Source organism: Centropristis striata, chromosome 10, assembly GCF_030273125.1.
Source record: "Centropristis striata isolate RG_2023a ecotype Rhode Island chromosome 10, C.striata_1.0, whole genome shotgun sequence".
Classification (NCBI taxonomy): Eukaryota; Metazoa; Chordata; class Actinopteri; order Perciformes; family Serranidae; genus Centropristis; species Centropristis striata.
The window spans coordinates 19,307,612-19,334,418 of NC_081526.1; the positions used below are offsets into that span (position 1 = coordinate 19,307,612).

The window sequence follows — 26,807 nt, forward strand, 5'->3', positions numbered from 1 at the left end:
CATTCTGCAGCGTTTTCTTCTTAGATAAACACTTTATCTCCTAATTAATGTTGAGTTACACATCGATATGAACATCGAATGATAGCATGATACTAAAAACAAAAATTATCAAATTTATTTTACAAAAAAATATACATACAGCTAAGAAAATAAATATGTATTTTTAACATTTTTACAATTTAAAATAGTTGTAAACAACAAAAAACACCTCTCACACACCACATCAAAACAATGCGAGTTATTGTTGAGAATTTTTTACAATGTTTAGTGGTAGTTCACAAGCCAAAATCTTGGCACAAACTTGGAAAGATTTCATCAATGAAAAGTTTCTATGTGGAGTTTTATTGCAAACAGAGTTCCTTGTGTATCGATGTTTGGTGTATCCTTGAGGTAAATAAATAAATAAATAAACAATAATTAAAGTTATATTTAAAAGGCTGCGCTGAAGTAGAAAAGACGCCATTCCTGTTACGCCCTGTTGTCCAGGATAACATTCCCATCTTTGTCTTTGATCCTGATTCGTCCGGTGGGGTAGCGCGTTTCCTGCCGGCCATCGGTGTAAACCGTCTTCACAGTGCCGTCTGGATACTCCCTTCTTTTGTAGTCAGCTGTGTGGATCTCCTTCTGGCCCGTGTTGAAATGGATCTCCTTGGTGCCGTCCCTGAAAAGAGGCAGCACACATTCATGCCCAATTAATGTTAATTTAGTAGTTTAAAAGAAGTCTGGGAGAGCAAGAGGGCTTCCATGTCGGCATTCGTACCTATACACTGGCTATGGATAAGTACCTTGTACAACCCCATTTCCCTTATAGAGCTGCAGTGATAAGTCAGTTAGTTAATCAACAGAAAGGCAGTGGCCAACTGCAAATTTAATTTTTTTCTGTCTTACATGATAGTAAATCAATGTCTCTGAGTTTTTACGTAAAATTTAAGGTCACCTTGTGCTGTGGGAAATAGTAACACATTTTTTTAAACTTTTGATTTATAGATAAAGTATGTAAAATATCATATACTCAAAATATTAAATAATGGTTAGCTGCACCCCTAATATTTCTCTTAAGTAAAAAGTACTAATACAACAATGTAAAAACACTGTCACAAGTAAAACTTTAAAAGTACTGGTTCTGCAGAATAATGGAACAAATAACTGATATATTAAATATTGTATGTTACATTATCCACAATGTGAAGCAGCGTTTTACTGTTGAAGATGGTTAAATCATCCAAGAAAAAACATCTTAGAAGGTTAAATGTCTATTCCATACAGAGTATTAGTATAAAAGTGCAGAACATGAGTAATTGTTCTTAGTTCCTTTCACGACTGCTTATCTCAGTCTGCAGGAAGTGTCAAAATTGGAACATAGTGAGCACAACTAATTAAACAGTAATGATTCCTCCACACCTGATGCAAAATTTTTACCACAGATGTTTGGTTGAATCTGTAACAACAGAAGCTGGAGCTCTTTACTTACGGGTTGACCTGTATGATAGTCCCGTCTGTCAGCACGCTCTCCTCTCGCCCGTTAGGAAACAGGTTCTTCACTGTCTGGTCCGCGAAGGTGATTTCCTTGCGGCCGTCTGGAAAGTGTTTTTCTGAAACGGGTAATAAAAAAAACAAAGTATTAATGTAATTGTTATCACACCTCAGAGGAACTTTGCTCCTCACAGCTTTTGTCTGGTGTTTTTACTGTTTCTCTCACCGGTCTGGTTGTTGGGGAAGTGCAGGACCTCCATCCCATCTGGGTAGGTGATGTGTGTCGTCTGCGCGTCAGCGTAGAAATAGATCTGAGCACAAAGAGCAGAGCCGTGATGAGAGTTTACAGATGGGTTACATTCAGTTAACAGCTCACGAAAGGAAAAATCAGCAGTTTTCACGTTACGCTTTTAACCTTGGGATAAAAATGTCAATTTAAGACTGTTTTCCCAGATATTAGAGAAGCTTTAAGTAACATCACTGCCAAGAGTTTTTATATATCGCTTCACAGAATCCTTTCTTACCTTAATGAAACTTAATAATTAATTACTTAAAAACCAAATTATGGAATGCCATTTAAGTCGATATTTAAAAAATGACACACACACACACACACATTAACATATATATACACAGTAGTGTTCAAAATAATAGCAGTCCAATGTGACGAACCAGATTAATCCAGGTTTTTAGTATATTTTTATTGCTACATGGCAAACAAGGTACCAGTAGGTGCAGTAGATTCTCAGAAAACCAACAAGACCCAGCATTCGTGATATGCAAGCTCTTAAGGCTGTGCAATTGGGCAATTAGTTTAAAGTTAGTTTAAATGCAAAATGAGTCGGGCTTATAAGGAACAACAAGAAGGTTGAATCTTTGCATCTTAAATAATTAGCAATATTCAGTTTGTTGCAGTTTGCTTCTTGTTTTCTGGGTTCAAATCTCAACCAAGAAAATCTGACAGAGAACTTTTTTAACGCAAGTTAATTGCTCACCACTCTCTGGTCAGCTGTGACCTCTTTGGTGTCTCCGTTGAAAAAAGTAACTTTGACCGTCAGTCCGTCCGCAGAAACCTCCTTCTTGGTCCCGTTTGGGAAAACGATAAGACGATCACCGCCGGCTGAAACCTTCTCTGTCTGAAAAGATCACAACCATCAGAACTCCATCAAAAGCTTTTAACATTAAACAAACGCACTGCAAAACAACTTCATATTAATGTGACATTTGTCCAACTATCCGACATAACTTTATTGTTTGTTCAGTTTTGAAAATGATGTGCGATTTGCAAATACAAAACACAATTAACAAACTAATGTATTTCGGTTTACAAAAATCTTACCTTCCCATCAGGGTGTGTGACGACCTCCTGGGTTGACTCTGGCTCTGCTGTCTCGCTGCACTCTGCTTCTTTCGGCAGAGAATCTCTTTCCTACAATGGCAAGATGTCAAAAAAACAACAAATTATTAGATTGTGACTGATGGACAGCAGGATGTCCACATCGGCTCCAACAACCTCAAGGCCTTGAACAGGATAAGAAGGTAAAAAAATAAAAAATGAAAGAGGATGCATTTCTGACAACCCTGTCAGCGGTCTCTAAACAAGGTCAGGGGCTGTTTTATACCGGAGAAGAAAGCAGCACTAATGACGTCTCATACCGGAGAGCAGGTGTGTGTGTGTTCCTGGTTTGGTGGGTTTTCTTGGCTCTTGCTGGCAGATGTTGACCCCTCCTCTGTCCTCCTGCTGGGCAACGAGGAGGACGAAGAGGAGCCTGCCCCTGATGGTCTCCTCAGGCTGCTCTTCATTCCAGCTGACAATTGGAACAAAACAGAAAATAATCTTGAGTTTTCTCAGATTAAAACAAATTGATTTTGCAGCCTGCGCAGCTCAGGGGTTCTCTTTCATAATATTTTGTTTGATGTCTCATTATGGGAAGCACGCCCTGCTGCAGACCTCAGAAGCATTAATCTCATTACGGCAATCCTGATTGGCTGGTAAAACGGGTGCGTCCACCCTAGGTAGTACCACCTACCTTAAATAGTTCATGCGGATGGCATATCTTGCGTCCTGGGCTAGCTAGCTTAACTGTCCACAGACGGATCTTTTGCTGCCTCACCAGGTGGGCAGGGGTCACATGCGTTATGTCCAGTCAGTGCGGTGCGCACTTACATGGTTAGGACGAGGGGTGTCAGAAGGAGCGATCAGCTGTTCGTCTCCTGGGCTAACCCTCATAAGGGGAAACCTGTCACAAAGCAGCGTCTATCCCACTGGGTGGTGGAGGCGATTGCTTTGGCTTATACGAGTCAGGGTTTGCAGCCGCCTGTGGGCGTGCGAGCGCACTCGACTCTGAGCTTGGCCTTATTCAGGGGAGTTTCTGTTCAGGACATTTGTGCTGCGACGAGTTGGTCCTCGTCTCTCACTTTTGTCTGTTTCTATATGCTGGACGTCTCCGCCCCGTGCGTGGCATGAGCGGTTTTGCTGTCTTGAATGGAACAGAGTATTTTTCTCTGTGGGTTGGTGGACGCTGGATAAGCTTGTCTGGCAATACGGGAGCAACCATATCCCATAGTTAGACATCGAACGAAATATTATGAAAGAGAACTTTGGGTTATTGACATTACCCCGGTTCTCTGAGTAATATGAGTGAGATGTCTCAACAGACATGCTTGGGCGAGTGAGAAGAGGTGCTTATCTTGAATGACGTGGTGCCGTCCGCATGAACTATTTAAGGTAGGTGGTACTACCTGGGGCGGACGCACACGTTTCACCAGCCAATCAGGATTGGCGTAATGAGATTAATGCTTCTGAGGTCTGCAGCAGGGCATGCATCCCTTAGTGAGACATCTCACTCATATTACTCAGAGAACGGGGGTTATGTAAATAACCTAAAGTTTTTGTGATTGAGTCCAATAACTTTTACTTTTACTTTTACTTTTCTGGCCTCAAGCAAACTCCAGAGGTAAATATATGATGCTTTAGCTGTCAGATATTCCACTACGTTCACCAGCTAGTCATTCGCTTTGTCTTTCTGCTGTTTGGTGCCCACTGTGTCTGAAAACTACACTTTGAGAGCAGTGAGAGTGAAGCATAACAGTAAAGTTGCAAGCATGTCAAGCTGCTTTATTGTCAGATCTTTTAGAGCAGCCAAATTGTGAGTCTGGTTTTGTCCGGTGGGTATAAAAAGCCTACACAACCTTATGAAATGGCAGGTTTTTGAAATGGGAAGACAGAAATGACAATGCAGAATTAGTTCCATCTTCAATGTGATCTTCCAAAAAACAAAAGGTGATTTCGTTTTCTTTGTTCCTGTGAATGAAAACTTCACTGTACCTGTAGCACCCTGACTGCCATCCCTGGAGTACCGTCTAGCGGCTGCAGCTGCGCTGCTCAGTGGAGGGCTGCTGTCGAGAGGACTCTGAGAACAAAAGGAAATAACTGGTTATTTCAATGCTATAGCAAGTTTAGAAGAGATAATCAGAGACTGTCAAAGAGACCTTAATGCTGTTTAAGTAATAAACTGTTCATGGTATGATAAGATAACAAAATCATGTAGTCATGAGTATTATGGACCCATAATTTCTCCTCCATTGATTTAAAATAATTCAATTATGTCCAATGAATGTATCAAATTTAGAGCAAAGTGTATTGTATTTGTGATCATACAACTGAAAACTGTCAGATACATTTAATATGACTAATGAGAAATAATAATATAAACATGCTTACAGCAAATTTCACCCCTTTGCTCACAGATGACGTGCTGTTCTCAGGTATTTTGGGGCAGTCTTTTGATTCTTTTGCCTTCTCTGCATTGATGGGGTTTTTGCTCCAGGCACTGAGGCGGAGCTTTTCCAGCATATGGATCTTAAATCAGAAGAGAAAGTTCACTTAATTATACATTTGAATAAAAGGGGGAATAAAACATCACAAGGCTGCAACAACTAAATCATGACAGCAAAAATATATTCACATGCATGTTAATGATACACAAATGTCCCATTTACACCTGTTGTTACTATGTGATCTGGATAATAATTCATCGATGCGTCCTAGCATTTTTGTCTGGTATTAAAATGTGTTCTCGTTATCACATTATCTTTTTGGGACTTGGGTGAATCCAAAATAATCCTTAAAATCAGACTCCATCTGCATCCTTTTCTGTTTTTTTTTTTAAATGGAGACACCCACTCCTTTGTTCTGCAAGGTAAAATTGCTCTTTTGTCAATGGGGTTTGGTAGTTTGAAGAAAACATGGATACTGGCTTCAGTTCCCCATCGTAAGGGGCTGTCAGACAGCAAAAGGTAAAAGGATGAAAATGTTTTTGGGTGTTCCTTTTTTCGGTTCCTTAATACATTTTGCTGCAGCCCTCGTTCACAGCAGTACATGATGTTCTCTCCAAAGCCACCAGACTCCTTTGACAAAAACGGTAATTTTACCTCTGAGAACACAAGAAAAGTGCTGTCCACCGATGTCTCGATGTTTTAGTTTGTTTGTGTTATTTTGTGACTTTCAGCCTCATATCCCGTTTTAACGCCAGGTGTAAGTGGACTCAAAATGTCAGCGGTCAGGTGGGTACCTCGTCCTGGAGAGAACTCTTCTCCTGGTTGAGGGAGTTGATTTGTTGCCGCAACCGGCTGTTTGTGGTGGCCCAGCGGCTCTCCCTCCCCTTCAGCTCCTCCTGCAGGGAGCTCAGCTGCTGCTTCAACGCCTGGCAGGGAGGACGAGCACAGATTAAAGGGGAGTTTAAATTACTTCACAAATATCTGCTTTTTGTACAGCTGAACAGGTCAGTTATTGCAATGTAACCATTCATTCATTAGTTTGGAGGTTTTATTTCAGAAATTAAGCTGAAAGAAGCTGTTAGAAGCTTGATGTGGCAAGCAATTTCTTATTTACACATTCTACAACATTAGTATGTATTTGAAGTTTTAAGGAGTTCTCCTGAGACTGGAAACTATTAACATGTGAATTCACCTGGATTTCCTCCCGCTCCTTTTTGTCGGGGATAGCTCTGGCGGCAGACGCGTGCTTCTCAAACAGTTTGCGCTCCTTCTGCAACTTCCTGTTCTCCTCTTTCTTGTACTCCTCGAACTTTGCCAGCTCCCTGGCTTTCATCTGCTCGAACTCCAAACGCTCTTTCCTACCAAAAAACAACAACAAACAAAGACATAAATAACACAGCCAAAGACAAGACATGGACACAGTAATATAAAATTACTAAAATAGAGAAAACAATTATTAAATGGTGTAGATCAGGACATCAGAAGACTGACATTATTTAAACAAGGTTAACATGAAGTGATTTATCACCTCAGATTGTCCTGATGTTTCTCATTCTCTTGTCTGAGTTTGGCGAGGGCGGCATTCTCCTTTTTAAATCTCTCGATCTCGATCTCCAGCTCCACCAGTCTCTCCCGCAGCTGTCTAGACTGGAACTGCTGGCCTGGAGATGAGGACACACGTAAACACACACAAACTGAAAATAAAAGCTGCACACCAGTGAAATACTTAACTCTACCACTTAAAGTATGACAGCTAATATGTGACCATTTTTATTAAAGATGCACTGATTTGGAATTTCAGATCTGTTTGTTGAGTTTGTTGCTGATAATACAATAACATATTAATCTTTAAATGCAAAATGTGATTTACCAGTTTATTTTACTAATAAAACACCAATATTTACACACATTTACAGTAATTTATTGTAAATGTATTTGTTATGACCATAGTTTGTACCCTTAGATATGTAAATATTCTGGAAAAGATGGTTGCTATTTATGTCTCTAGGTTAAAATTCATGTTTTTTTCTTTAAAGATGATGTTTATTTTTCAATTTACGTTTTGTATCTCCGGAGATAGATAAAAATTAAAATTTAACATTTTCTCCTTTTTGAAAAGTTCATGTGCCAACTTTTAACTTTTAAAAACAATTAATTAGTTCATTGTTTTGCATAAAATTAGAAGAAAAAAAGAACAATAATTTACTTAATCAGAGCTTGATATCAATACGACATCTCTGGATTTTTGGAAATTTAAAATAAAATAAACAATATATTGAAAAATAATAGGATCAGATATTGATAATAGAAATAACGACAATAATTAAAGTCATTAAAATTTGCCTCCTGTATCAGAATAAAAATACTGATACGGGTGATGATGTTCAAAAGACCACGAGTGTTTGTCTCACCTGTCTCCTCCTCTGGTCTTTTGGACTCTGGAGCAACAGGTGCAGCAACAGGAGGAGGAGGGAGAGGTGCATTCTGGGTCTTGGGCTTCAGGGAGGGAAACAGCCTTGTCATGAGCTGAGAGGCAGGAGGAGGAGGAGGATCCACGCTGTGATCCACCTCCACCACTTTGCTGACCGCCACCTTCCTCAGCATAGTCTGCGCCGGTGGTGAGATCCCATAGGCCGTTGTCTTGGAAACTGGACCAACTGGACCGTCACGGACTGCCGTGTCCTCGAGGTCGTTCCACGTGTCATCGTCGTCAAACTGGACTCTGCCCTGCTGCCCGTCTTTGTCCTCTATCAGAGTGGACTCGTCAGCGTGGCTGATGACGCCGTCACTCTCCTCCTGCGTCATGTCTGACTCCCTGCAGCTGTCCTCGTCCTGATACGACCGCTTGTCGTACGGCGGGTTAGGCTGCGCGGGAAAGCAAAGAGTGATAGGAAACGAATTTGGCTTGACTGCCAAGTCTTGGTCTCCAAACTCAGAGCTGCTGCAGGATGAAACATCAGAGTCATTGTGTTTGTCCTGTTCCTGCTGGTCCTCGTTGCTCACTTTACTCCTGAGTGAAACGTCTCTCATCTTTACCACAGAACCTTCTGGAGACTTTGAGCTGCTTTGACATGACAAACTACTACTGCTGCCAACACTGCTGCACCTCTGACGTGAAGCTCCGGGTGGGGACTTGATGGGGGTGGAGGAGAGCCGTCGTGGCTGGAGCCCCCTATGCTGATGGTCCATTTGAAGAACCTGCAAGAAACGAAATAGCTGCTGTATTAACTAAGGACTAAATTATAACATTTGACAGGCTTTTTTATTTTCTTTACATTGATCGTTTTTACGGAGGGACTTGTTAGGCCTATAGAGGGATCAGAGGAAATGAGCAGGGCGAGAGATGCAACAAAGGTTTGCAGGTGGACACAAACTGGGGAGAACTGAGAATATGTCTCTAAATTAAAAGAGTAATCATTAGTGAGTTGAATAAAGTACCTTTATGACAAATGAGGAGTTGGATGAGAAGGACAGCTCCTCGGCTGCTTGCTCCAGCAGCTCAAACTCTCCCAGCTCCATGTTTTCCAGCTGCTGGTCACAATCCCAGCGCTGCAGCTTCTCCTGGAACGACAACTCAAACGAATCCTGTGGAACTCCTCCTTCTGACCTAGTTCTTCTTTCTGCAACTCTTGAACCACAAGTTTTCTCTCTTGCAGCATCGTTTCCGGCCCTCTCTGGCCCTCTGAACGCGCCCACCTGCTTGGTGACAGGATTTGGCTGCATGTTGTGAGCAGGGTTCCTTGCAGCCTGAGCTGACAGACCTACTTTCCTATTATTCTGCTCCTTTACTGGTTGTTTGGTTTGTCCACCCTCTGGATCAGGTTGAACCGACTCTAGTCCTTCTGTGTTCTGTCTTTGATGGCTGCCCAAAACCTTCGTCCGTGCCACTTTACTCTCCCCCCTGGTGTCCTGAGGTGGTGAACGGAGACCTCTCAGTACATTTTCCTTGTTGAGTGTGGTGGTTTTACGCTGGACAGGAAGCCGCTGAACACAGTTTGTGCCACCTTTCTTGAAATCTGCAGGCTCCGAGTTGCTGCGGGACATTACTCTGGCCTGGACTTGTGGTTTAGGGTCCTTCTTCACCTCCTTTTTTGGTAGCGAGGCTTTGCGCTTGTTGGTGAATCTTGAGAGGCCCTCGCCTCGCTTAAGAAAGGCTTTCTTTGGAGGGGCCTGTACAGCTCCAACTCCATCTTGGCTCTGTTAGGGAGAGGAGACGAATTTGGGTGTAGTTAAGGGCTGCATGATATTGGAAAGACGAACATTGCAATATATATATTTTTGTCATATATCTATCTATACAGCCTGCATGAGTTTTAACCCTCTAGAGGGGTTGAGGGGAATTCAAAAGGGGCCGTGATTTAATCATCTTCAGAACTTTTTTATAAAACTTTCCTGCTTAAAAAAAAAACGCCCTCTGTGTTTTAGTACAGAGATGTGATGATTTACTTGTTCCTGTTATCAAAGAGACCCTTGTTATATTTCCTGACCTGGTGTTGCCGGGCAGACTTCAGCCTCTGCTCCTCCAGCCTCAGTTGCTCCTCCAACAATTCCTCAAATGTCTTCTTCTGACCTCCGATTCCCGGCTTTATAGGCCTGGAGAGGGTGGCAGACACACAAGGCAATATGTCAGCAAATACAATCATAGAAAACACAAGAGCCAAACTTGTGTTGTGTCCATTTTAACACTGAATTATTTGAATTCAGTCATTATTGGAATACAGTATTTACCTGTCTTGGAAGACTTCATCTCCGCTGTATTCTCCACTCAAATCAGCACTATTACTTGGTATTAAAGTGTCATCATGCTTGTGACAATGGCTCGCATCGACACTTTGTTCCTGATCATCTTGTCTGGAGTTCCACGTCCCTGCAGGAAACACACACCATTAGATTTAATGCTGAAGTGATTTATCTTAACAATCATGTCAACAATCTGATGAAAGCGATAAAAGAAAATGTTTGTCCTTACCGTCTTCCTCATTGTCCACCTCCTGATAATCTTGACCCTTTGGTAGCTGCTCTTCACTCTGTGCAGGTGAACGCTCCTGTTCCTCTCTGAGGCCGCAGGTGGAGCTCTGTGGGAACCCATGGCAGTTTATAGTGGGGCTGTGGAGGGTCTCTCTGTAATGACAGGCTCCCTGGAGTGGACTGTCCTCCCATTCTGCTGCTGCCAGCACTGAACTCTCTGTGTCATCTGTAGGATAAAATACAGTAAATGTGGGTGGTAGTAGCTCGGTTCAAGTCTATTCAACAACATTTTTTTTCATAAAAACAAACAAGAAAAGTCAATCTAATTCAAATATGATTTATTTTAACACTAAAAAGTATTATTATAGTAAAAGTAGACAAACAGAGATGACTTTTCTTATTAGGATAAACTAAGTGCAAACATAACTTTCACCAAACCTTACGTTTGCTAAAATAATTAAAGTATTGAACTACAGAAGCTCAGGCAACTGGTTGTGGTTCCGTACCATAATTACCCAAGCTAAGAGGAAAATGGTAAATGGACCTGCACTTATATAGCTCTTCCAGTCGCTTTGCGACCACTCAAAGCGCTTTACACTACAGAATGCGCTCATTCACCCATCCACACACCCATTCATACTGGTGGCAGAGGCTACCCTAAACGGTCCCACCTGCCACCATTGGGAATTCATTCACACACCGATGAACGCAGCATCGGGAGCCATTTGGGGTTCAGTATCTTGCTCAAGGATACTTCAACATGTAGGCTGCTACGGTCAGTGGGCGACTGTTCTACCAGTTGCCCCAAAGAGAAGAGAGAGAATGAAAAGAGATTTTCATTTTTAATGATTGTCCCAAACAGTGAATTCAATTTAATTAATAAAATATATTTATCTCCAATCTGGTATCTTAAAAGAAGGAAACAATCACATTTGCAGTTGTTCTCTTCATTTCTTTTTTACCTTCTGCGCAGTGCTGGGATCCATTCATCATTCCCAGGAGCCTCTGCTGCTCCTCCTGGAGGCGAAGCAGCTCCTCTAGCTGATGGGCTTTTAGCTGCTCCTGCATGTGCTGCTGCCATTTCCTCAACTGCACAAACACACAATATGACATCTTAATTAGTCATGTATCAAACACACAATTAGAGACTAATATGCAAAAATAATCCCTCTCAGTCACCCTGACATTTCCTTTTCATTTCACTGTGTTTGGGACATTTCTGGGCACCGCCTTGCTGGCACTTTAGTTAGAAGCTCCAAATAATTCTCCTGTCTGGACATAAACACTGACTATTAGCTCATTAGACTGAAGATCACTTGTTGGCTAATTAGATTACATTGAACCTCAGAGGAGAGGACAGATTTGACTGTTGTGTTTACAAACAGACAACAGAGACATCCTGCTCATCCAGCCTTTAAATACATTTAGACTAGATACTTGGCTTAATACAAAAACCTTACCTCACACTGATGCAAATAACATCTTAGTGCTTTCTAACATGCACATTTATTTGTTGCTGTTCACCGCAATTGTACCCTTCACATACCGATATGTTAACATATTAAAAGTCGCTGTCTGACTTGCATGCAGACATGTCTGTCGCCATTTGAATCCTTGACGAGATAAGTAGCTTTCAGGGAAAAAATACTAATAATAGCAGGGACAGGGAAAGAGTGTTCATGTGGGAGTGTGTAAGGGGTTAATAACACAGGAAGCAGTGATATAACTCAAAGGGCCCGAAATTCATGCCTTCACATGTCCTTATATTAAAAATGAATGTTGTTGCAGACCTTATTCCAATTGGTTTAACATGCTGAGCTGTTAAAGCTATACACATAAAAGAGGGTGTAGTATTATCACGACAAAAACCACTATATTTAAATATCCAAAGAATATATTAATATCTGTTTAGGTATGGAAAATCAGAATCTAATTTGTCAATTTCAGATCCTATGGTCAAGTGTTTCAGATATTATTCTGACTTGATATAAAGCTTGCTTTGCAGTGTTAAATTTGACTACTAGACTATGCATTCTGAATTAAATTACACAAAATTTCTGAGATTTTTACAGTGACAAGAAATAAATATTTGTTGCAGCATGGACGGAAACAAAATACATTTTTTTGAGACACATTCTGTTCTACACCTGATACCTGTTCTAAAATGCATATACATCAAAAATAAGGTGTTCATTCAGCCCTAGTATTATCACAAAAGACAACTATATTTAATTGACCTTCTCCTTATCAATAGAATATATGAATATGTTTAGGTATGGAAAATCAGCACTTAAAATATCAATTTCTGCTGGCATTTCAGTTATCATTCTGGGTGAAAGCGGACTTAAGAGTTTAAAAGTCTTTGTGGTGTTAATTATGACTACCGGATTGTGGATTCTGAGTAAAAATGTGTCGTATTTTTACAGTAGCGGGCAATTACTATCTCCAGCTTTGGCTGAAAAAAAACCATTAATTGTATGAGACACCAGATTCTGATATCTACAATAACAATGCCCTTACCTGTTCGAGCTTTATCATTAAAGGTACATCCTGTGACTTGCTTGCCATCTCATCCAAACTGTCCAACTCTCCATCTGAGTTTACTAGAGGCACGGAGGACTGAGCGGCCACTGGCCTGTTAGTCCCAGCTCTCTCTCCTCCAGGTGACTGGGCAAATCCATCCACACCGAGGCAGCTGCTGTCTGCGGAGGCAGGCAGAGGTGCGAAATCAGAAGCGAAGGAGTCGTCTGGCTGCAGCAGGGATGGGGACCCCACGGCAGAGGTGTGCCGCAAGGAGCCAGCCAAGTCCGGGCAGGGGCTGAGGATCACCCCGGCTCTGGTGCTGCTTGGCATCCAGCGGGCCAAGAAGTCTGCCTGGGAGTACTGGAGCCCGGCTGGAGATGACATGATGACCGCGCTGTCTCAGGCAGGGCTCCCTAATCCGGGATTTGACAGATTATGGTGACAGGTTAGGGGGTTAATCACACCGTGAATAAACACCACACAACACGTTTAAGATGATGCCCAGATCCAAGAAAACTATTTATAAGTTAGAAACCGGTTTACGTTGAAATAACAGCGATTTAAATAAGTATCTAGCTAGCTTGACATGTGTTAGAACAGTTAGTTCTAACACATGTCAAGCTGTGTGTGCCCTCTCTTTATGCATTCGTAGATTAGTCATGTGAGATGCTTTTGATACAATGATCATGTACTAATATTGTTTTAAAACTATGATTACTCTAGATACATTTATTTTATCTGCCTAAACTTTCTGTGTCCTATTTAGAGTAAGATTCTATACTCACAAAAATATACACTTTACGTTTTATATCTTATTTGAACATTGCAAAATCTGTCTCCACTATTATCTCTGCAAGTCATAACAAGGCAGGAGGTTGTGTCTCAAAAGTTGTTCCAGTGTGCTAAAGCAGAAAGATAACGGTCATCTCTGCTTGGTGACATGACGTGTCCGCAATATTGATTAAAAATGACGAATCAACGGTTCGAGAGGGACGCACCTTCTGGAGAGTTCTACCTAGATATTTTTTATTAAACCTCTGTTAGGATATTAAAAAGGGTTCTAAGGACAAAAGGGGGTCCAGACCTCATGAACTGATCCGCCTTAATCATGTAAATCAGGGAAGTGTAGTTTGAACCCAGAGACTCTGTAACTGCAAATTTCTTGGCGTATTGTAATAAAATTATGTTAAACTGAGTACTTGGACGTCTCCTGCTCATCCTTTCCCCATCAAACGATCTGCGCAGAGAAATAGGTGAGGATTTACTGTTGGAGTCAGATAATTTAACTTTAAAGGTTTACTCAATGCATTTCTCAACACATGCTACGAGTGTCGGTTTAAAACAGTTTGTTTTGGTTACCAGCAGCAACTAAATCACAGCTGCCCATGAAAAGAAAACAGATCATTGACTGACAACATTCAAGACATGCATCGATATATTACATTAATAGTTTTATGGTGTTTTTAATTAGTTTTAGTCCATATTTTGGTGCATTTAAAAGGCTTCTCGTGATGTTTGCCTGTTGTTAGTAGGCTACGTGTTACTTGAGACACAAAAAGTTGTTTACAGGTGTTACATAGAAGTGACGATTTAGCAACATAAAAAACTGTGAAAACACGTGTGATTTACCTGTAACATAGGCGGAAAGCGGTGTAATCGGAGTGAAAGATTGCGTTACAGCAACATAACAGAAAGACATTTCGAAGACTGCCGCCATATCAAAACAAAGCCCGCGAGACTAAGGAAAAACGGCCAATCATGAGATGCATTATGGGTAATGTGGTTTAACGAAAGAAAAGACGTCCGTGCATTCATTTTATTTGTTTTGTTTGTCTCATAAAATTACAATAATAGTTAAACTATTTATGAATTAAATCTTTTCATAATATAAAAAATATAATTTGTGTCGAAAAACATTTTTTTAAACGATCTCTGAATCATATCCGGTTTGTTTGTCAAGATGTTCACAATAAAAGTCAGTGAAAGTAACATCCGGTATCCGTTCACTCTTCGTTTCCTTTGCGTTCTGTTTTAATATACATTACTATAATAGTTATAGTTTTTATAAATTACCCGCTATAATATTGTAATATTATAAATACTATTTTTGAATTTTTTGAAAAATCAAAACGATCTTTGAATTACAACCGGTTTAACGGCAATTTTCAAAAAATATTTCACAATAAAAGTTACCAAGAGAATAATATCCACTGTGCCGTTGAGTTTTATTTGGATGCTGACGGATTTGTGTATTTTACGCTGTTTTCACGTAAAATACATATACTGCTATACGGTATCATAGTTTTTATGACAAACATAAGTGATTCATGTTAACTTATTTCTGCGTCAACTCTTATGTTGATATTTTACACACCGGAAGTGTTTTCTGACGGCTGCGATTGGTGTATACGAAGATACTAACTTTCATATCCATGCAGGCTACTGAAACTAAACTGTCAGGACAATGGAAAAGGTTTTATGTGATGTCCACGGTAAGTTTAAACAAAACCTTGCTTATGAATAGTTTGTTATGACATATAAAGTCAAATTGTAAGTTTAGTTACCAGAAATTATGTTTAAACTGTTTGTAATGTGAATGACAAGGCAGATTCTTTTGACCCCACCAGTTTTTTTTTTTAACCATTTCAGTTCCTAAATTGCAGTGAAGCAAAAGTGAACAGGAGTTGGTAAATATCTCATTCTCTATCTCCACATACAGGCAGCCTGTGTATGTTAAAAACGGGCGTTAAGGACGGTCCAAGTAAAGGAAAAAGCTTCTACGTCTGCGTTGACAAGCAAGGCTGTACATTCAGTGAAGTGGCCAGGTATAAACATCACCATGCATAGATATATATATATAAACACATTTCTTATATATATATATCTATGTCACCATGTGGCAGTAATGTCCTCACTGATCCCTCGTGTGTGTATAAGACGAATTGAGTTCAATACCCTCCACAGCAGTGACATGATTATAAATCTTAATTATTGTGAAATAAGCTAAAGTTTCAAGTTTTAAAAGAAGCCTTACTTTAACCAATCCAGAAGTGTTAGACACACAATGTTATATTCCACTCATATCAGCCATTCCTTTAAACATGTTGGGTCTGAGTCTTACTATTACCATTGGCAAAGCAACTGGCAAATATTTAATGGAATAATATTGCATTGTCCTCCCCCCCAGTGTCTCCCCATCCCACTGCATCCAACATGAAGATTCGATGGTGGAACTGCAAGCTCTCACCTACAATCTGCAACAGCAGAGCCACAGGTGGGTGTGCAGGTGGATTGTTTCAGGGTTCATAAAAGAAAGTAAGAAAACAAGTATTGAAAAGTTGTTATTGTAGCTTTATATTAATTTTGAACACTTGAACAATAGATATGTCTGTAATTGGACTAGACCTTTGACTCTAAGTGTATTCTCCTTGTCCAGGTTGTTCTACAGGTGTGTTGTTGGTAAAAAAGCTGGCCAGAGGTGGTGTGGAAACGTGCCTTGGACTGCAGTAAGACAGCATGAAGCACATTACACCATACACACCCTTTGTCACCAATTGTATTTTGGGACTCACCAGCTGTTGAGATGCAAATCTTTGGAATTAATTTATATTTACACAATTATTGATTCTACTTATCGGCCCAGTTCTTTATCAATTCCCTTGCTGATTCCTGATCGATTGTTCTGTGTGGAAAATAGTAGGCCTACACAGATTCTTAGTGTCTGTTTTAGTACTTTTGAATCAGAACACAGTGCAGGTGAAATGAGAGAATATTTGTACCATATATATTTTTTTTAATCTAGGGTTGCTTGGGTCAAGAAAATAAAATGTCGAAACCTGCCTGCTGCAAGGCTGATACAACATTTCACACAGAATAATTATCCTCTGTTATGGACAAGCTTTTTGATTTGGAAGAACTTTTAAATATGTATGTTTAAAAAGTCATATTTGGGGTCTAAGACACTGACCACAAAATCCACACTTTTAGTCCAGTCAGGAATCTTTGGTACATGTCATTTCCCATCTCTCTTTCTACTGTCTGTCTGTTACCCATTTTAAAAATGTCTGTTATCTTCCATCATTGCAGCCAGAGAAGGAAAAGAGAAACCCTCTATCTGACAAACCGCTGCAGCCCTCTTGCCTGCTGCCTGTCCGAAACCCCTTCAAAGCACCTGGCAAGCTGGACAAGGACTCTGAGCGGAGAGGGATACAGTGCGGTGAAAGTGCTGAGAAGAAAAGTGGGGAAAAAGAAGCAAGTCTCAAGGCTGAAGGAAAAGAGGGTTGTCAAAAAGAAAATATGGAGAAAGAGGAGGCAGGGAAGTTGCATTCAGCAGAGAATTACAAAGGTAAACAACTTCCACCAGGGATGAAAGTAAAGAAGAGAGTTTCAGATGAGGAGAGAAACATTCCCAAAGCTAACGGTGTGGAAGAAATGACAGATAAAGGGCAAGACAAGACTAAAGAGAACCACACTGAGCAGAAAGAAGCAGAAAAAACAATTTCTACCTCCAGTGTCAAGGCTGTTCAACCGGAGAAAGTGAGTCAGGCCTCACAGGATCCTCACCGCTTGCCCCGGCAACCCACCCATGGTAATACCTGTCTGATGGAAAAAACTAACTGTGCTGTAAAAGAGAGTGTCTCTAAATCTTCACCAAGTAGCACCCTGCCTTCCAGAGACTCTGATACCACCAGGAACCCCACATCCACCAAACCAACACAACCAGAGTCCAATCAGATCAAAAACCATCAAGATGATGATGATGATGATGATGTAGTGGTGGTGTCAGTGAAACCTGCTACAAACAAAACTGCTCCTGTTGCTGCTGTTCAAAAGACTCTCACCACGTTCGCTGGGTTTCAGCCAGCGTCTAAGGTCAAAGCTCGGCAGCAAGATCCCCAAGGCCTGCACAGCATGCTCAGTGCTCAGCTCCAACAGAAAAAGGTGAGTAACCAACTCAGAAATAGATGACCAGCTGTTTGCACACACATGGCACAATAAAAGTTATATAAAGAATTAAAAGTAAAAGCTACACTGCAGAGTTATATAGTTAAAAAGTTAAAGTAGATGTTAAAATAATTTAGTAAAAGGCAGCTGTAAACAGGTGAGTCTTCAACCTTGAGTTAAGAGTTTCCTCCAGAGTTTTTTCCAGATAGTTTGTCCTTTGTGTTGGGTTCTCTTGTTTATATGTCCATTGTCACTCCCACTCACCCCTTTTTCTTTCCTGTTAAGTCGATTCTGTCTACGGTGAACGTGGCCGCTCTGCCAGACAAAGGGGACAGGCTGAGGAGTCAGGTGAAAGAGCTGGAGGACGCACTGGAGTCTCTGAGCCTCACTGCTGCTACTCAGCCTGGTAACGCACTCACTGTAAACAGATGATATATAAATACTTCTAAATCAGCCATCATGCCATAATGTCAGTTACTGACCACAATTCATTTTCAGGGTCGCAGAGCGGACATAACAGCAGTGATGCAAGTCCAGGTAGCAGCCAGGTTAACCCATTCAGCCGGCAAGGCGGCACCATCCTCATCCCCCCCACCCTCCGAATGCAGGGCCCCTCCCAACACCAGGCCTCCAGCAGCTCCCTGGGGCTCCAGCTGAGCCAAGGATACACCCAGACATATGGAGGTAGGCTGAGCAAGACATCTGTCTTATTGTTTTGTGAGTTTTTGTGTAGGAATTTTATCAGGCTATATCAGTTTTATTTGAAGTGATGAAATATATATTTTTTATTATAATCTTATTTATTTTCTCTTTTATTGCCTGATTTGATCTTTTGTACAAACACCCTAACTCTGTCCTTCATGTTTCCAGCTGACTCACAGGTCCAGGCCTTTTACGGTGGCAGGATGACTCAGGACCGTATGCTGGCGGTGAAAAACGCCACCTGCGAAGCTATCGACCATCTCCACAAATCCTTGGAGTCCTGTCCTGACGCGGAGGCCGAGGTTCCGGACCCCAAGGGCATCAAGGTGACACACTCCTCCAGATTTACATTAGTCCTTTACATCAGAATATCTGAAGCCAGGATATAGATGTTAACAAAACTTCAGGGAATGTTTTCTGACTGAAAAACATTATTCACAAAATGGCTTTTTTTAAAATTGACATTCTTGCTTAAAACTGTCATTTATGTCCACTTTTGATTTGTCCATCAAGTCACTGTTATTACATGTCCCCTTGTGATTGGTTAATCAGGTGACACTCCTGGCCCATCAGAGGAGAGCTTTGGCCTGGCTGCTCTGGAGAGAAACACAGAACCCCTGTGGAGGAATTCTGGGTATGTTCTTTTTTTTAATCAGATATGATAGAAGATTCAAAGCACCCTGTTTCTCCCCTCAAAAATAAAATACCTTTCTCAAAAAAAGCATGTCAAGCAATTTGGCAAGGAAATGGTTTCTGAAAACAGACATTCTGTTATGGTTTCAAAGAAGCCAAATAACATATATTTTTTTCATCTATTCTTCCTCTTGTTCTTCCCGCTCTCTCTGAAACAAGCGGATGACATGGGTCTGGGGAAAACCCTGACCATGATTGCTCTCATACTGGGCAAGAAGACCAAAGCAAAAGAGGAGGCTGAAAAGAAGGAAGAGAAGTCAGAGGGCTGGATGTCCAAAACTGGTGACTAGAACTTGTTTCTCACTCTTTCAGTTGGTGTCAATGTAATCAATACTGTTGTTAGTTTGTTTTTTTGGAGAACAGATAAGAGGAGAGTAATATTCTTTTAACTATTTATTAAGCCAGTAATGAAAGAGTTAATCATGTACATGGACCTTAATCTGATCAGAAATCACAGTCAGTAAGACAGTTCACTTCAACCACCGTCAGAGAAAGGATTGCTATCTTACTTTTACACAAAGTTTATAATATGAATGTATGACTATCTGATTGGTCAAAACAGTTGGGTCAGCACCCTGGTTTAGACTCAGCCCACCCCTGATGACACACCGCCTCTTGGTGCTTCCACCTTCCGGTCAGCGCTTGTTGAAGGAATACAACTCCGCACATTTCTCCTTATCTGGCCGTCTCTATCTATACCAAGTGTTCCTCAGTGCTTCACTCCCTCCGAACCCATAACCTTGAAAGTATCTCTACAAATGTGTCTCTTGTTCCATGAATGAGTCTCTGTCTTATATCTGCTTTCCCTCAGGAATGTGTATTCTGAAGATTTAATGATTGAGTATGCAGGTTTTGAGCAGTTTGTTTGTTGATCATCCAGACTCTAGTGTCGTGGTGTCTAAAGGCACTCTGATCATCTGTCCTGCCTCCCTCATCCATCACTGGGAGAGAGAGATCGGCAGACATGTTAAGACAGGCAAGCTAACTGTCTACCTGTACCACGGCCCCAACCGCGAGAAGAGCGCCAAAGTGTGAGTGAACCATGCACACATTCTCTCTCACACACGCACACACTACAGTTTTCTGTACTGTCTCTTACTGAAGGTGAAGTCATCTGTTATCTTTGTTCTGAGTTAATGCATGGCGATATGACGATGCATATAATAACGATATAAAGATGTCACAAATGTTAAAAACTCTACTAACAACCTCAAGATTTTAAATGAGACGTGTAGAATATAGTGATTTTGAATAAAAAATTAAGTGTTTCAACACTTAAACCTCAACTTTCATTTCCTGTTTCGAGGATTGTTGAAACACTCAGTGAAACTAACTGAAGTGTCCTCTGTCCGTCCCTCAGGCTGGCAGATTACGACGTGGTGGTGACCACATACAGTTTGGTGTCAAAGGAGATCCCGGTCCAGAAGGAGGATGCAGAGAAACCCAGCAAAGATACTGTGGTATGGTGAATAATATGTATTTAATTAAGTATGAAAGCAACAGTTCTGTCTTCAGTTTTAATCTGCAGTGCTGAAGGTGCTGTCAGATGATACTTGATTTGTTTAATCCTTGGACAGATAAACTCATGAAGACACATGTTGACTTCATATCTTTGTTGTTTCTGTCAGCCTTTGCGCGCAGCTCCTCTCCTGCGAGTGACCTGGGCCCGGGTGGTTCTGGACGAAGCCCACAACATCAAAAACCCAAAAGTTCAGACCTCCATGGCTGTTTGTCAGCTGAGGGCTCGTGCACGCTGGGCTGTGACTGGAACACCGATCCAGAACAACCTGCTGGACATGTACTCACTGCTCAAGTAAGAACACACTGTATACAACACTTTTAAAACACCTACCTGGAAGATTGATTTTATCTGCATAATGGACACGTGGCGTTCTAAATTGGAGGTACTATTTCTAATGAGTTTTATTTTAGGCAGATTACTGAAGATGTCGATGTTTTTACATTTACCTGGTTACTAAACTGACCTTTTTGTTATTTTGTCTCCTTTTATGTTTTCTATTTATATTTTTATTCATACTCCCTGTCTTGGCCAGGTCTCACTTGAAAAAGATGCTTGATTTCTACAGGACTTTCTTCATTCACTCTCTGTCTTCCAGGTTTTTGCGTTGTTCTCCGTTTGATGAGTACAAACTGTGGAAAGCTCAGGTGGACAACGGCTCCAAGAGAGGCAGAGAGAGACTCAACATCCTGACGAGGACTCTGCTGCTCCGACGAACCAAAGACCAGCAGGACTCTACAGGAAAACCACTGGTAGGGACAGACAGACGGCTTGGACTTCCATACTTATGTGAACATCACATTAAAGACCACAGCCTTTCATATTTGTTTCTGTTTACAGCCGAGGTGTTAATCAATTCAAACATAGACACACACTTGATCCTGGCTGAGGTGAAATGTTAAAATGTTTCAGGTGTCTCTTCCTGATCGGACCTGCGAGGTACATCAGCTCAAACTGTCCCAGGATGAACAGTCGGTCTACGATGTGATCTTCGCTCAATCCAGGTAAGATGCATGATAAAACAGATCCCATATACTTTTTAAGATTTCAAACTGAGCAGCATGATAAGCACTAATCCATTTTTTGTGGAATAATAAAAGATGTCTTCTCTTAACCTTCAAAATCAAAAGTCTTATTGAATTGTGTATTTGGAGAATTGTGACACCCCAATCATCTACAAAGTCTAATTGTGATGGGATGCTCTTAAGTCTTACTGGATGCAGTAGATAGACCAATAAGAAAATAAGAAAATTACACTAGATTGAAGATTTGCTCCTTTCCTCCAGATCGACTCTGCAAAACTACCTGAAGAGACATGAAGGAAATGATGTGAAAAAGGGAAATGCTTCCAGTTCCAATCCCTTCGAAAAAGGTGTGATATCTGCTGGTTGTTTTATTGTTTACAACAGGCCGAATGATTGGTACGTTCTGATGCTCGCTTTGAACTTCAGCTGGTCGTCTTCACCATGTCTAATTTAAATGGACTGCACTTAAGTATCTTAAATCTCTTTACACTACAGGCGGCGCTCATTCACCCATTCATACTGGTGGCAGAAGCTACCCTGAAACCCAGACTTTTCCATTGAAGTGGAATCAAATCTGTCGTAGTCAGTGTTGCTGTTACTAAAGGTGGTATTTTGAAAAGGTCGTCTGTGTGTCTTCCCTCCCCAGTGGCCCAGGAGTTCGGTATGTCCCAGGCCGACCCTGCCTTGTCGAGTTCCCAGCAGCCCCAGCAGGCATCCAGCACCGTCCACATCCTGTCCCTGCTGCTGCGCCTCCGGCAGTGCTGCTGTCACCTGTCACTTCTTAAGAAGGTAAACACACACACGTTTGATAAGACTTCCCCAATCAAAAAGGTCACAGATCAACACACACAACACAGCTGTTTAGTATACACAAGCACTGACTTCCTACTTTCTCTGCTCAGACTCTGGACACGTCGGAGCTGCAGGGCGACGGGATCGTCTTGTCTCTGGAGGAGCAACTCAACGCTCTGTCACTCTCCTCCAGCCCCTCGCCATCGGGGCCCGACCCCAAAGACACCGTGGCCCTCAATGGCACCCGCTTCCCCTCACAGCTGTTTGAGGACACCAGTGAGAGCACCAAGGTGGGAAACGGATGTGTGCAGCATCCTAAGAAGTGGGTATAGAGTAGCTTCTGGGTCTGAAAAGTGAGAATGCATCCTGCCGGCTGCTTGTTTTTCTGCTGTAATAAAATGGTAATAATCTCCCTGTTCAGAATTTGACCTTTGTTTGGTTCACTGGAGGCCATGAAGACCAAAATAAATGGCTTCTATGGCAGGAGACAGGGTTGTATTAGAGTTGTGCAATTCAGTTAGACAAACACAATTTTAATGTGGTGTTCTTCATGGTTTGAAAAAAAGCTTGGAATTTAAATTTAAAAAATACTCGGTTGTTAAATTCATGTGACAAAGAAGTGAAAAAATCTGTCAAACATGAAAACTTTCATACGTTGACTCATCCTGTTCTGTCAAACATGGAATCATTGGTATTATTTTTGTCACATTTCAACACCAAATTTTTCTCCCTCAAATTTTCTAGATTGCTGCTATTGTCTCTGAGCTGAAGGCAATCAGACAGAAGTGTGATGATCAGAAAAGGTAAAACATTTAAGTCACAGAATCACCTCAGACATTCCTTTTTTTTATCCCTTCAGCAAAACTTCAACACAAACACTTTTAGCAGACAAAATTAACTTACAAATAACATAATTGCCAAATAAATCTCCCCACAAGACAAAGAAAAAAGTAGCTGTTCTGGAGTTGGAGTTGTTCAGCAGATGGAGTTACTCCGTTTTAAATGGAAACTGATCAAATTAAAAGTTGATGTTTCCATCAAAAAATGATCACTTTAAGGACTTTTCTATGTGCTGAGGAAGATCATGTTTGTGTCATACATATTTATCTTCCTTATACTGTATATAATCTTTGCAAGGGCTATACATTAAGTTGACCTGTAGGTGATCACCCTAATTGACACAAGAGAACCATTAAATGTCACCTTTTAATATGTGTAATCCACACTGTGCCCCCTCTCTGATGTGCAGCGTGATCGTGTCTCAGTGGACCAGCATGCTAAAAATCGTAGCCGTTCATCTGAAGCAGATCGGCCTGAGATACGGAGTTATCGACGGGTCTGTGAACCCCAAACACCGCATGGACCTGGTGGAAGAATTCAACACGAACCCTAATGGGCCACAGGTAGATCTGACCCAAAGCTTTACTTGAACCTGATTGGAAAGCTTTGGAACTTTGGAAAGCAAAGTTGCAAATTTAATATGTTCAGTTGCTGTTTAAGGTTTGTTTTATTTATTAACATTGGTTTCACAGGCCTGTATTTTCAATAATGATCACTTGAGACTTGTCTGTCTTGTTTGATATTTCAAATGTATATGGTCAAAAAAAAAAAAGCTTATTGTTTTACCACATAACTTTAAATACATAGGTGGGAAAAGGTTTCCAAAATTTGGTTCAGAGTCAGTTTTTAAAGCTGGTATTGGACCAGTGTTATATTTAGCATATTGTGAGTAAATGTGTATAAATATATGGATTTATATTTCTGATTTCCTGCCAAAGGTGATGCTGGTGTCTCTTTGTGCCGGAGGGGTCGGGCTGAATCTCATCGGTGGGAATCACCTGTTTCTCATTGACATGCACTGGTGAGACGCACACTGAACCAAAACAGTATAAATGCCTGTTGTTGTTTCTCCCTGCTTAACGTAACCAGTTGTATATACAGTATGTCTATTGCCTGAATTATTGTTTTTATTAATACCTTTATGCTTTTGTTCTTAAAGAACTTAAACCTCCTGTTGGTCTTTGTTTTAAGACTTTAATTTTAGGTGAAACTTGAACTGACACTTCAACTGTTTCTTCAACCACTTTTTAGTCCTTCAATTTTAGTTAGTTAGGTACAAGAAAATAATTATAATTGAAAGACATAATAAAAAAAACTTTTTACAATGTTTACAATTGTAATTTTCAGGTAAACTAAAATCAAATTACTTTTCTACACAAATATATTTTCCCATTAAATTTTGCATTGGTAGATCTCAACTAAAATAAATAGTCTCTGTCTGTCTGTGCTTTTTCGACTAACGTTCATCTAATCGAGTTCACACTTGGCGGGTGCATTGCTGATGAATGTAGAGCCGAGTGCATTATTTATAGATTGTGTATTGTATCGACATAGCAATAAATAACAGAAACTGTATGCTTCATTTGGTGCTGTCTTGCAGGGAGTGGGTCATTACAAACTGATGAATGTGTCATACTATGAAAGAGAGAAAATTTAGTTTTTAACCTCTGACCACTGAACACTCTGACAGGAACCCGGCGTTGGAGGATCAGGCCTGTGACCGAATCTACAGAGTTGGACAACGTAAAGACGTCACCATCCACAGGTAACAAATCAATAATCCATCTGATGTGTGGATATGTTTATTTACTGAAGAGAGGCAAAGTCCCTCCACTTCAGGTGGACCACAATTATTTTTGGGAAAAAAATATATACAGTAGTTAACAGTGACAGAAATATAGGTTTTTGATCCTGTTTGAATTGTGCCGTGAATTACACATATACTGTTTTTAAATTTAAAAGATTATTAACTGTAAAACTATTGAAATATAAGACTAGTTAAGTCTAGTTAGTCTTTTTTTGTTTAAAAACAAAAAAAGATCAGGAGTTGCTGTTAAACACATCAGGGACGATAACGTAAGATACACGAAAGTAACACCAGTGTTGGTGATGTATATATGATGTATATATTGTGCAAGACGAGAGATGTAGTTCACTGAGCAGTTTCGCACAACAGTATGATACTTCTACAAACTGAGATTTTCTTTTTTTGTGGCAAAAACGTGTAATTCATGGCACAATTCAAACAGGATCAAAAACTTATTTGCCTCTTGCCTTTGATTTCTTTCCATATTTTTCCAAATAAAGTCCCATCCATGACACTAAAAGCAGAGGGACTTTGCCTCTCTTTTACATCTTGTGACAGTGTTGCATAAGACTGTTAATGAGACAAATATTAACTAAAGCAAGCTCTTAAGTAACAGAATAAAACCCCAAAATAAAGTTAAACTTGCCTGAAGTAAAGATCAAGTTATTTTTTTCCTGCAATGTGTGAAAAAGTGAAACCACAAATTCATCATAAGTCTTTTAGTTTATTTTTCAATTAGAAGGCTATTTGTTTAAGCTTCCTCGATGTTTGTTCATTTTTAATGAAGGCTGTGGTAATTCTTGTTGTTTGTGAGTGTATAATAAGTTAGCTTGTGTATGTGTGTGTTGAATAGTTTTGTGTCATTTTCCCAGGTTTGTGTGTGATGGCACAGTGGAGGATAAAATCTCCACCCTGCAGGCAAAGAAGAAGGAGCTGGCCCAAAACGTGCTGTCGGGAACAGGAAGCACCTTCTCCAAACTCTCCCTAGCTGATCTCAGGGTCATTTTTGGTGTCTGAGATGGGGAAGAACCTCCAAACCAAACAGCTGTTCATACATTTACCCAGAAATCAGGGTTTAAAGTCAAGTCTGAAAAATCTTGAAATAAACTAATAAGACTAAGGTAATAAATTACCTGAATTTAAGATGCTGTAGAGCTTGTTTTCCATCATGTATTAACAATTTATTTTCTCTTTTAGTTTATCCAGAAGCATTTTGCCTGCGACCTAACTGCTCTACAGAATGTTATTTGACTCAGTGTACTTGTTTTAAGACTTCCCTGTATTTTCTTATTTGTCTCTAATTTAACGGATTTGTTTTAACAGTATTTAAGTTAGCATTAAATTCAACGTACTGTATCATCCATTCTGACACTCTGTAACTCGGTTTACATGTTGTTTTTGCCCAGATTTTTTTCCTGGAATGCAAAATTGTTTACTTGATTACCATGATGTTTTGTTATCTCATTCTTTTTTTTAGAGGCACACTAAAGAAACTACAAGGAACTTGAGGAAAAGTTTAAGCAAAAGTTTCCTGAGACTGTTAAAAGCTACCGATACTGTTACATACAGCAAAAATGTATGTTCCTCAACTTAAAACATGTTTATGCGCTCTAAAATCATCATGCAATTTATCTATATACAACTACAAATGTATTTATTGCTTATTTTTTTTAAAGGTATATGTTACAGAAAGTATGGCAAATCATTTTTTAATATTTTTCAATGTGTGTGTGCGTGTATA

At 40.4% G+C, this 26,807-nt stretch overlaps 2 protein-coding genes across 3 annotated transcripts; one reads left to right on the top strand and one right to left on the bottom strand.

The window, feature by feature from the left end:
* Positions 1-11: 11 nt before the first annotated feature.
* cenpj (centromere protein J) lies at positions 12-14,679 on the bottom strand. The gene is made up of 19 exons (XM_059342707.1): positions 14,374-14,679; positions 12,742-13,157; positions 11,184-11,310; positions 10,223-10,447; positions 9,982-10,120; positions 9,741-9,846; positions 8,692-9,450; positions 7,665-8,451; positions 6,782-6,914; positions 6,446-6,611; positions 6,048-6,179; positions 5,198-5,335; positions 4,802-4,886; positions 3,130-3,281; positions 2,813-2,902; positions 2,469-2,609; positions 1,700-1,784; positions 1,472-1,592; positions 12-661 (listed from the first exon to the last, which is right to left on the bottom strand). The coding sequence occupies exons 2-19, from the start codon at positions 13,126-13,128 to the stop codon at positions 469-471; spliced, it is 3,966 nt and encodes a 1,321-aa protein (XP_059198690.1). The 5' UTR covers positions 13,129-13,157; positions 14,374-14,679; the 3' UTR covers positions 12-468.
* ttf2 (transcription termination factor, RNA polymerase II) lies at positions 14,445-26,535 on the top strand. 2 transcript variants are annotated; one of them, XM_059342708.1, is made up of 24 exons: positions 14,445-14,518; positions 15,183-15,236; positions 15,464-15,569; positions 15,932-16,018; positions 16,181-16,250; positions 16,831-17,685; positions 17,974-18,094; positions 18,187-18,372; positions 18,559-18,716; positions 18,943-19,024; positions 19,243-19,365; positions 19,964-20,114; positions 20,444-20,543; positions 20,712-20,896; positions 21,201-21,354; positions 21,515-21,606; positions 21,889-21,974; positions 22,274-22,416; positions 22,530-22,709; positions 23,164-23,222; positions 23,669-23,822; positions 24,198-24,280; positions 24,950-25,024; positions 25,939-26,535. In XM_059342708.1, the coding sequence occupies exons 2-24, from the start codon at positions 15,209-15,211 to the stop codon at positions 26,081-26,083; spliced, it is 3,423 nt and encodes a 1,140-aa protein (XP_059198691.1). In that variant the 5' UTR covers positions 14,445-14,518; positions 15,183-15,208; the 3' UTR covers positions 26,084-26,535. The 2 variants fall into 2 exon arrangements, 1 of the variants encoding a protein (XP_059198691.1); XR_009395014.1 differs by lacking the exon at positions 14,445-14,518 and having other exon boundaries at positions 15,022-15,236; positions 25,939-26,187; positions 26,264-26,535.
* Positions 26,536-26,807: the final 272 nt, after the last annotated feature.

Coding starts and splice junctions, on each gene's coding strand:
- ttf2 (XM_059342708.1), top strand. CDS start 15,209: ATGGAAAAGGTTTTATGTGATGTCCACG. Junction 21,607..21,888: donor GTGATCTTCGCTCAATCCAG/GTAAGATGCATG, acceptor CCTTTCCTCCAG/ATCGACTCTGCAAAACTACC. Junction 23,223..23,668: donor AAGTGTGATGATCAGAAAAG/GTAAAACATTTA, acceptor TCTGATGTGCAG/CGTGATCGTGTCTCAGTGGA.
- cenpj (XM_059342707.1), bottom strand. CDS start 13,128: ATGTCATCTCCAGCCGGGCTCCAGTACTCCCAGGCAGACTTCTTGGCC. Junction 5,336..6,047: donor AGAGTTCTCTCCAGGACGAG/GTACCCACCTGA, acceptor TTCTGATTTAAG/ATCCATATGCTGGAAAAGCT. Junction 1,785..2,468: donor TCACAGCTGACCAGAGAGTG/GTGAGCAATTAA, acceptor CTTTGTGCTCAG/ATCTATTTCTACGCTGACGC.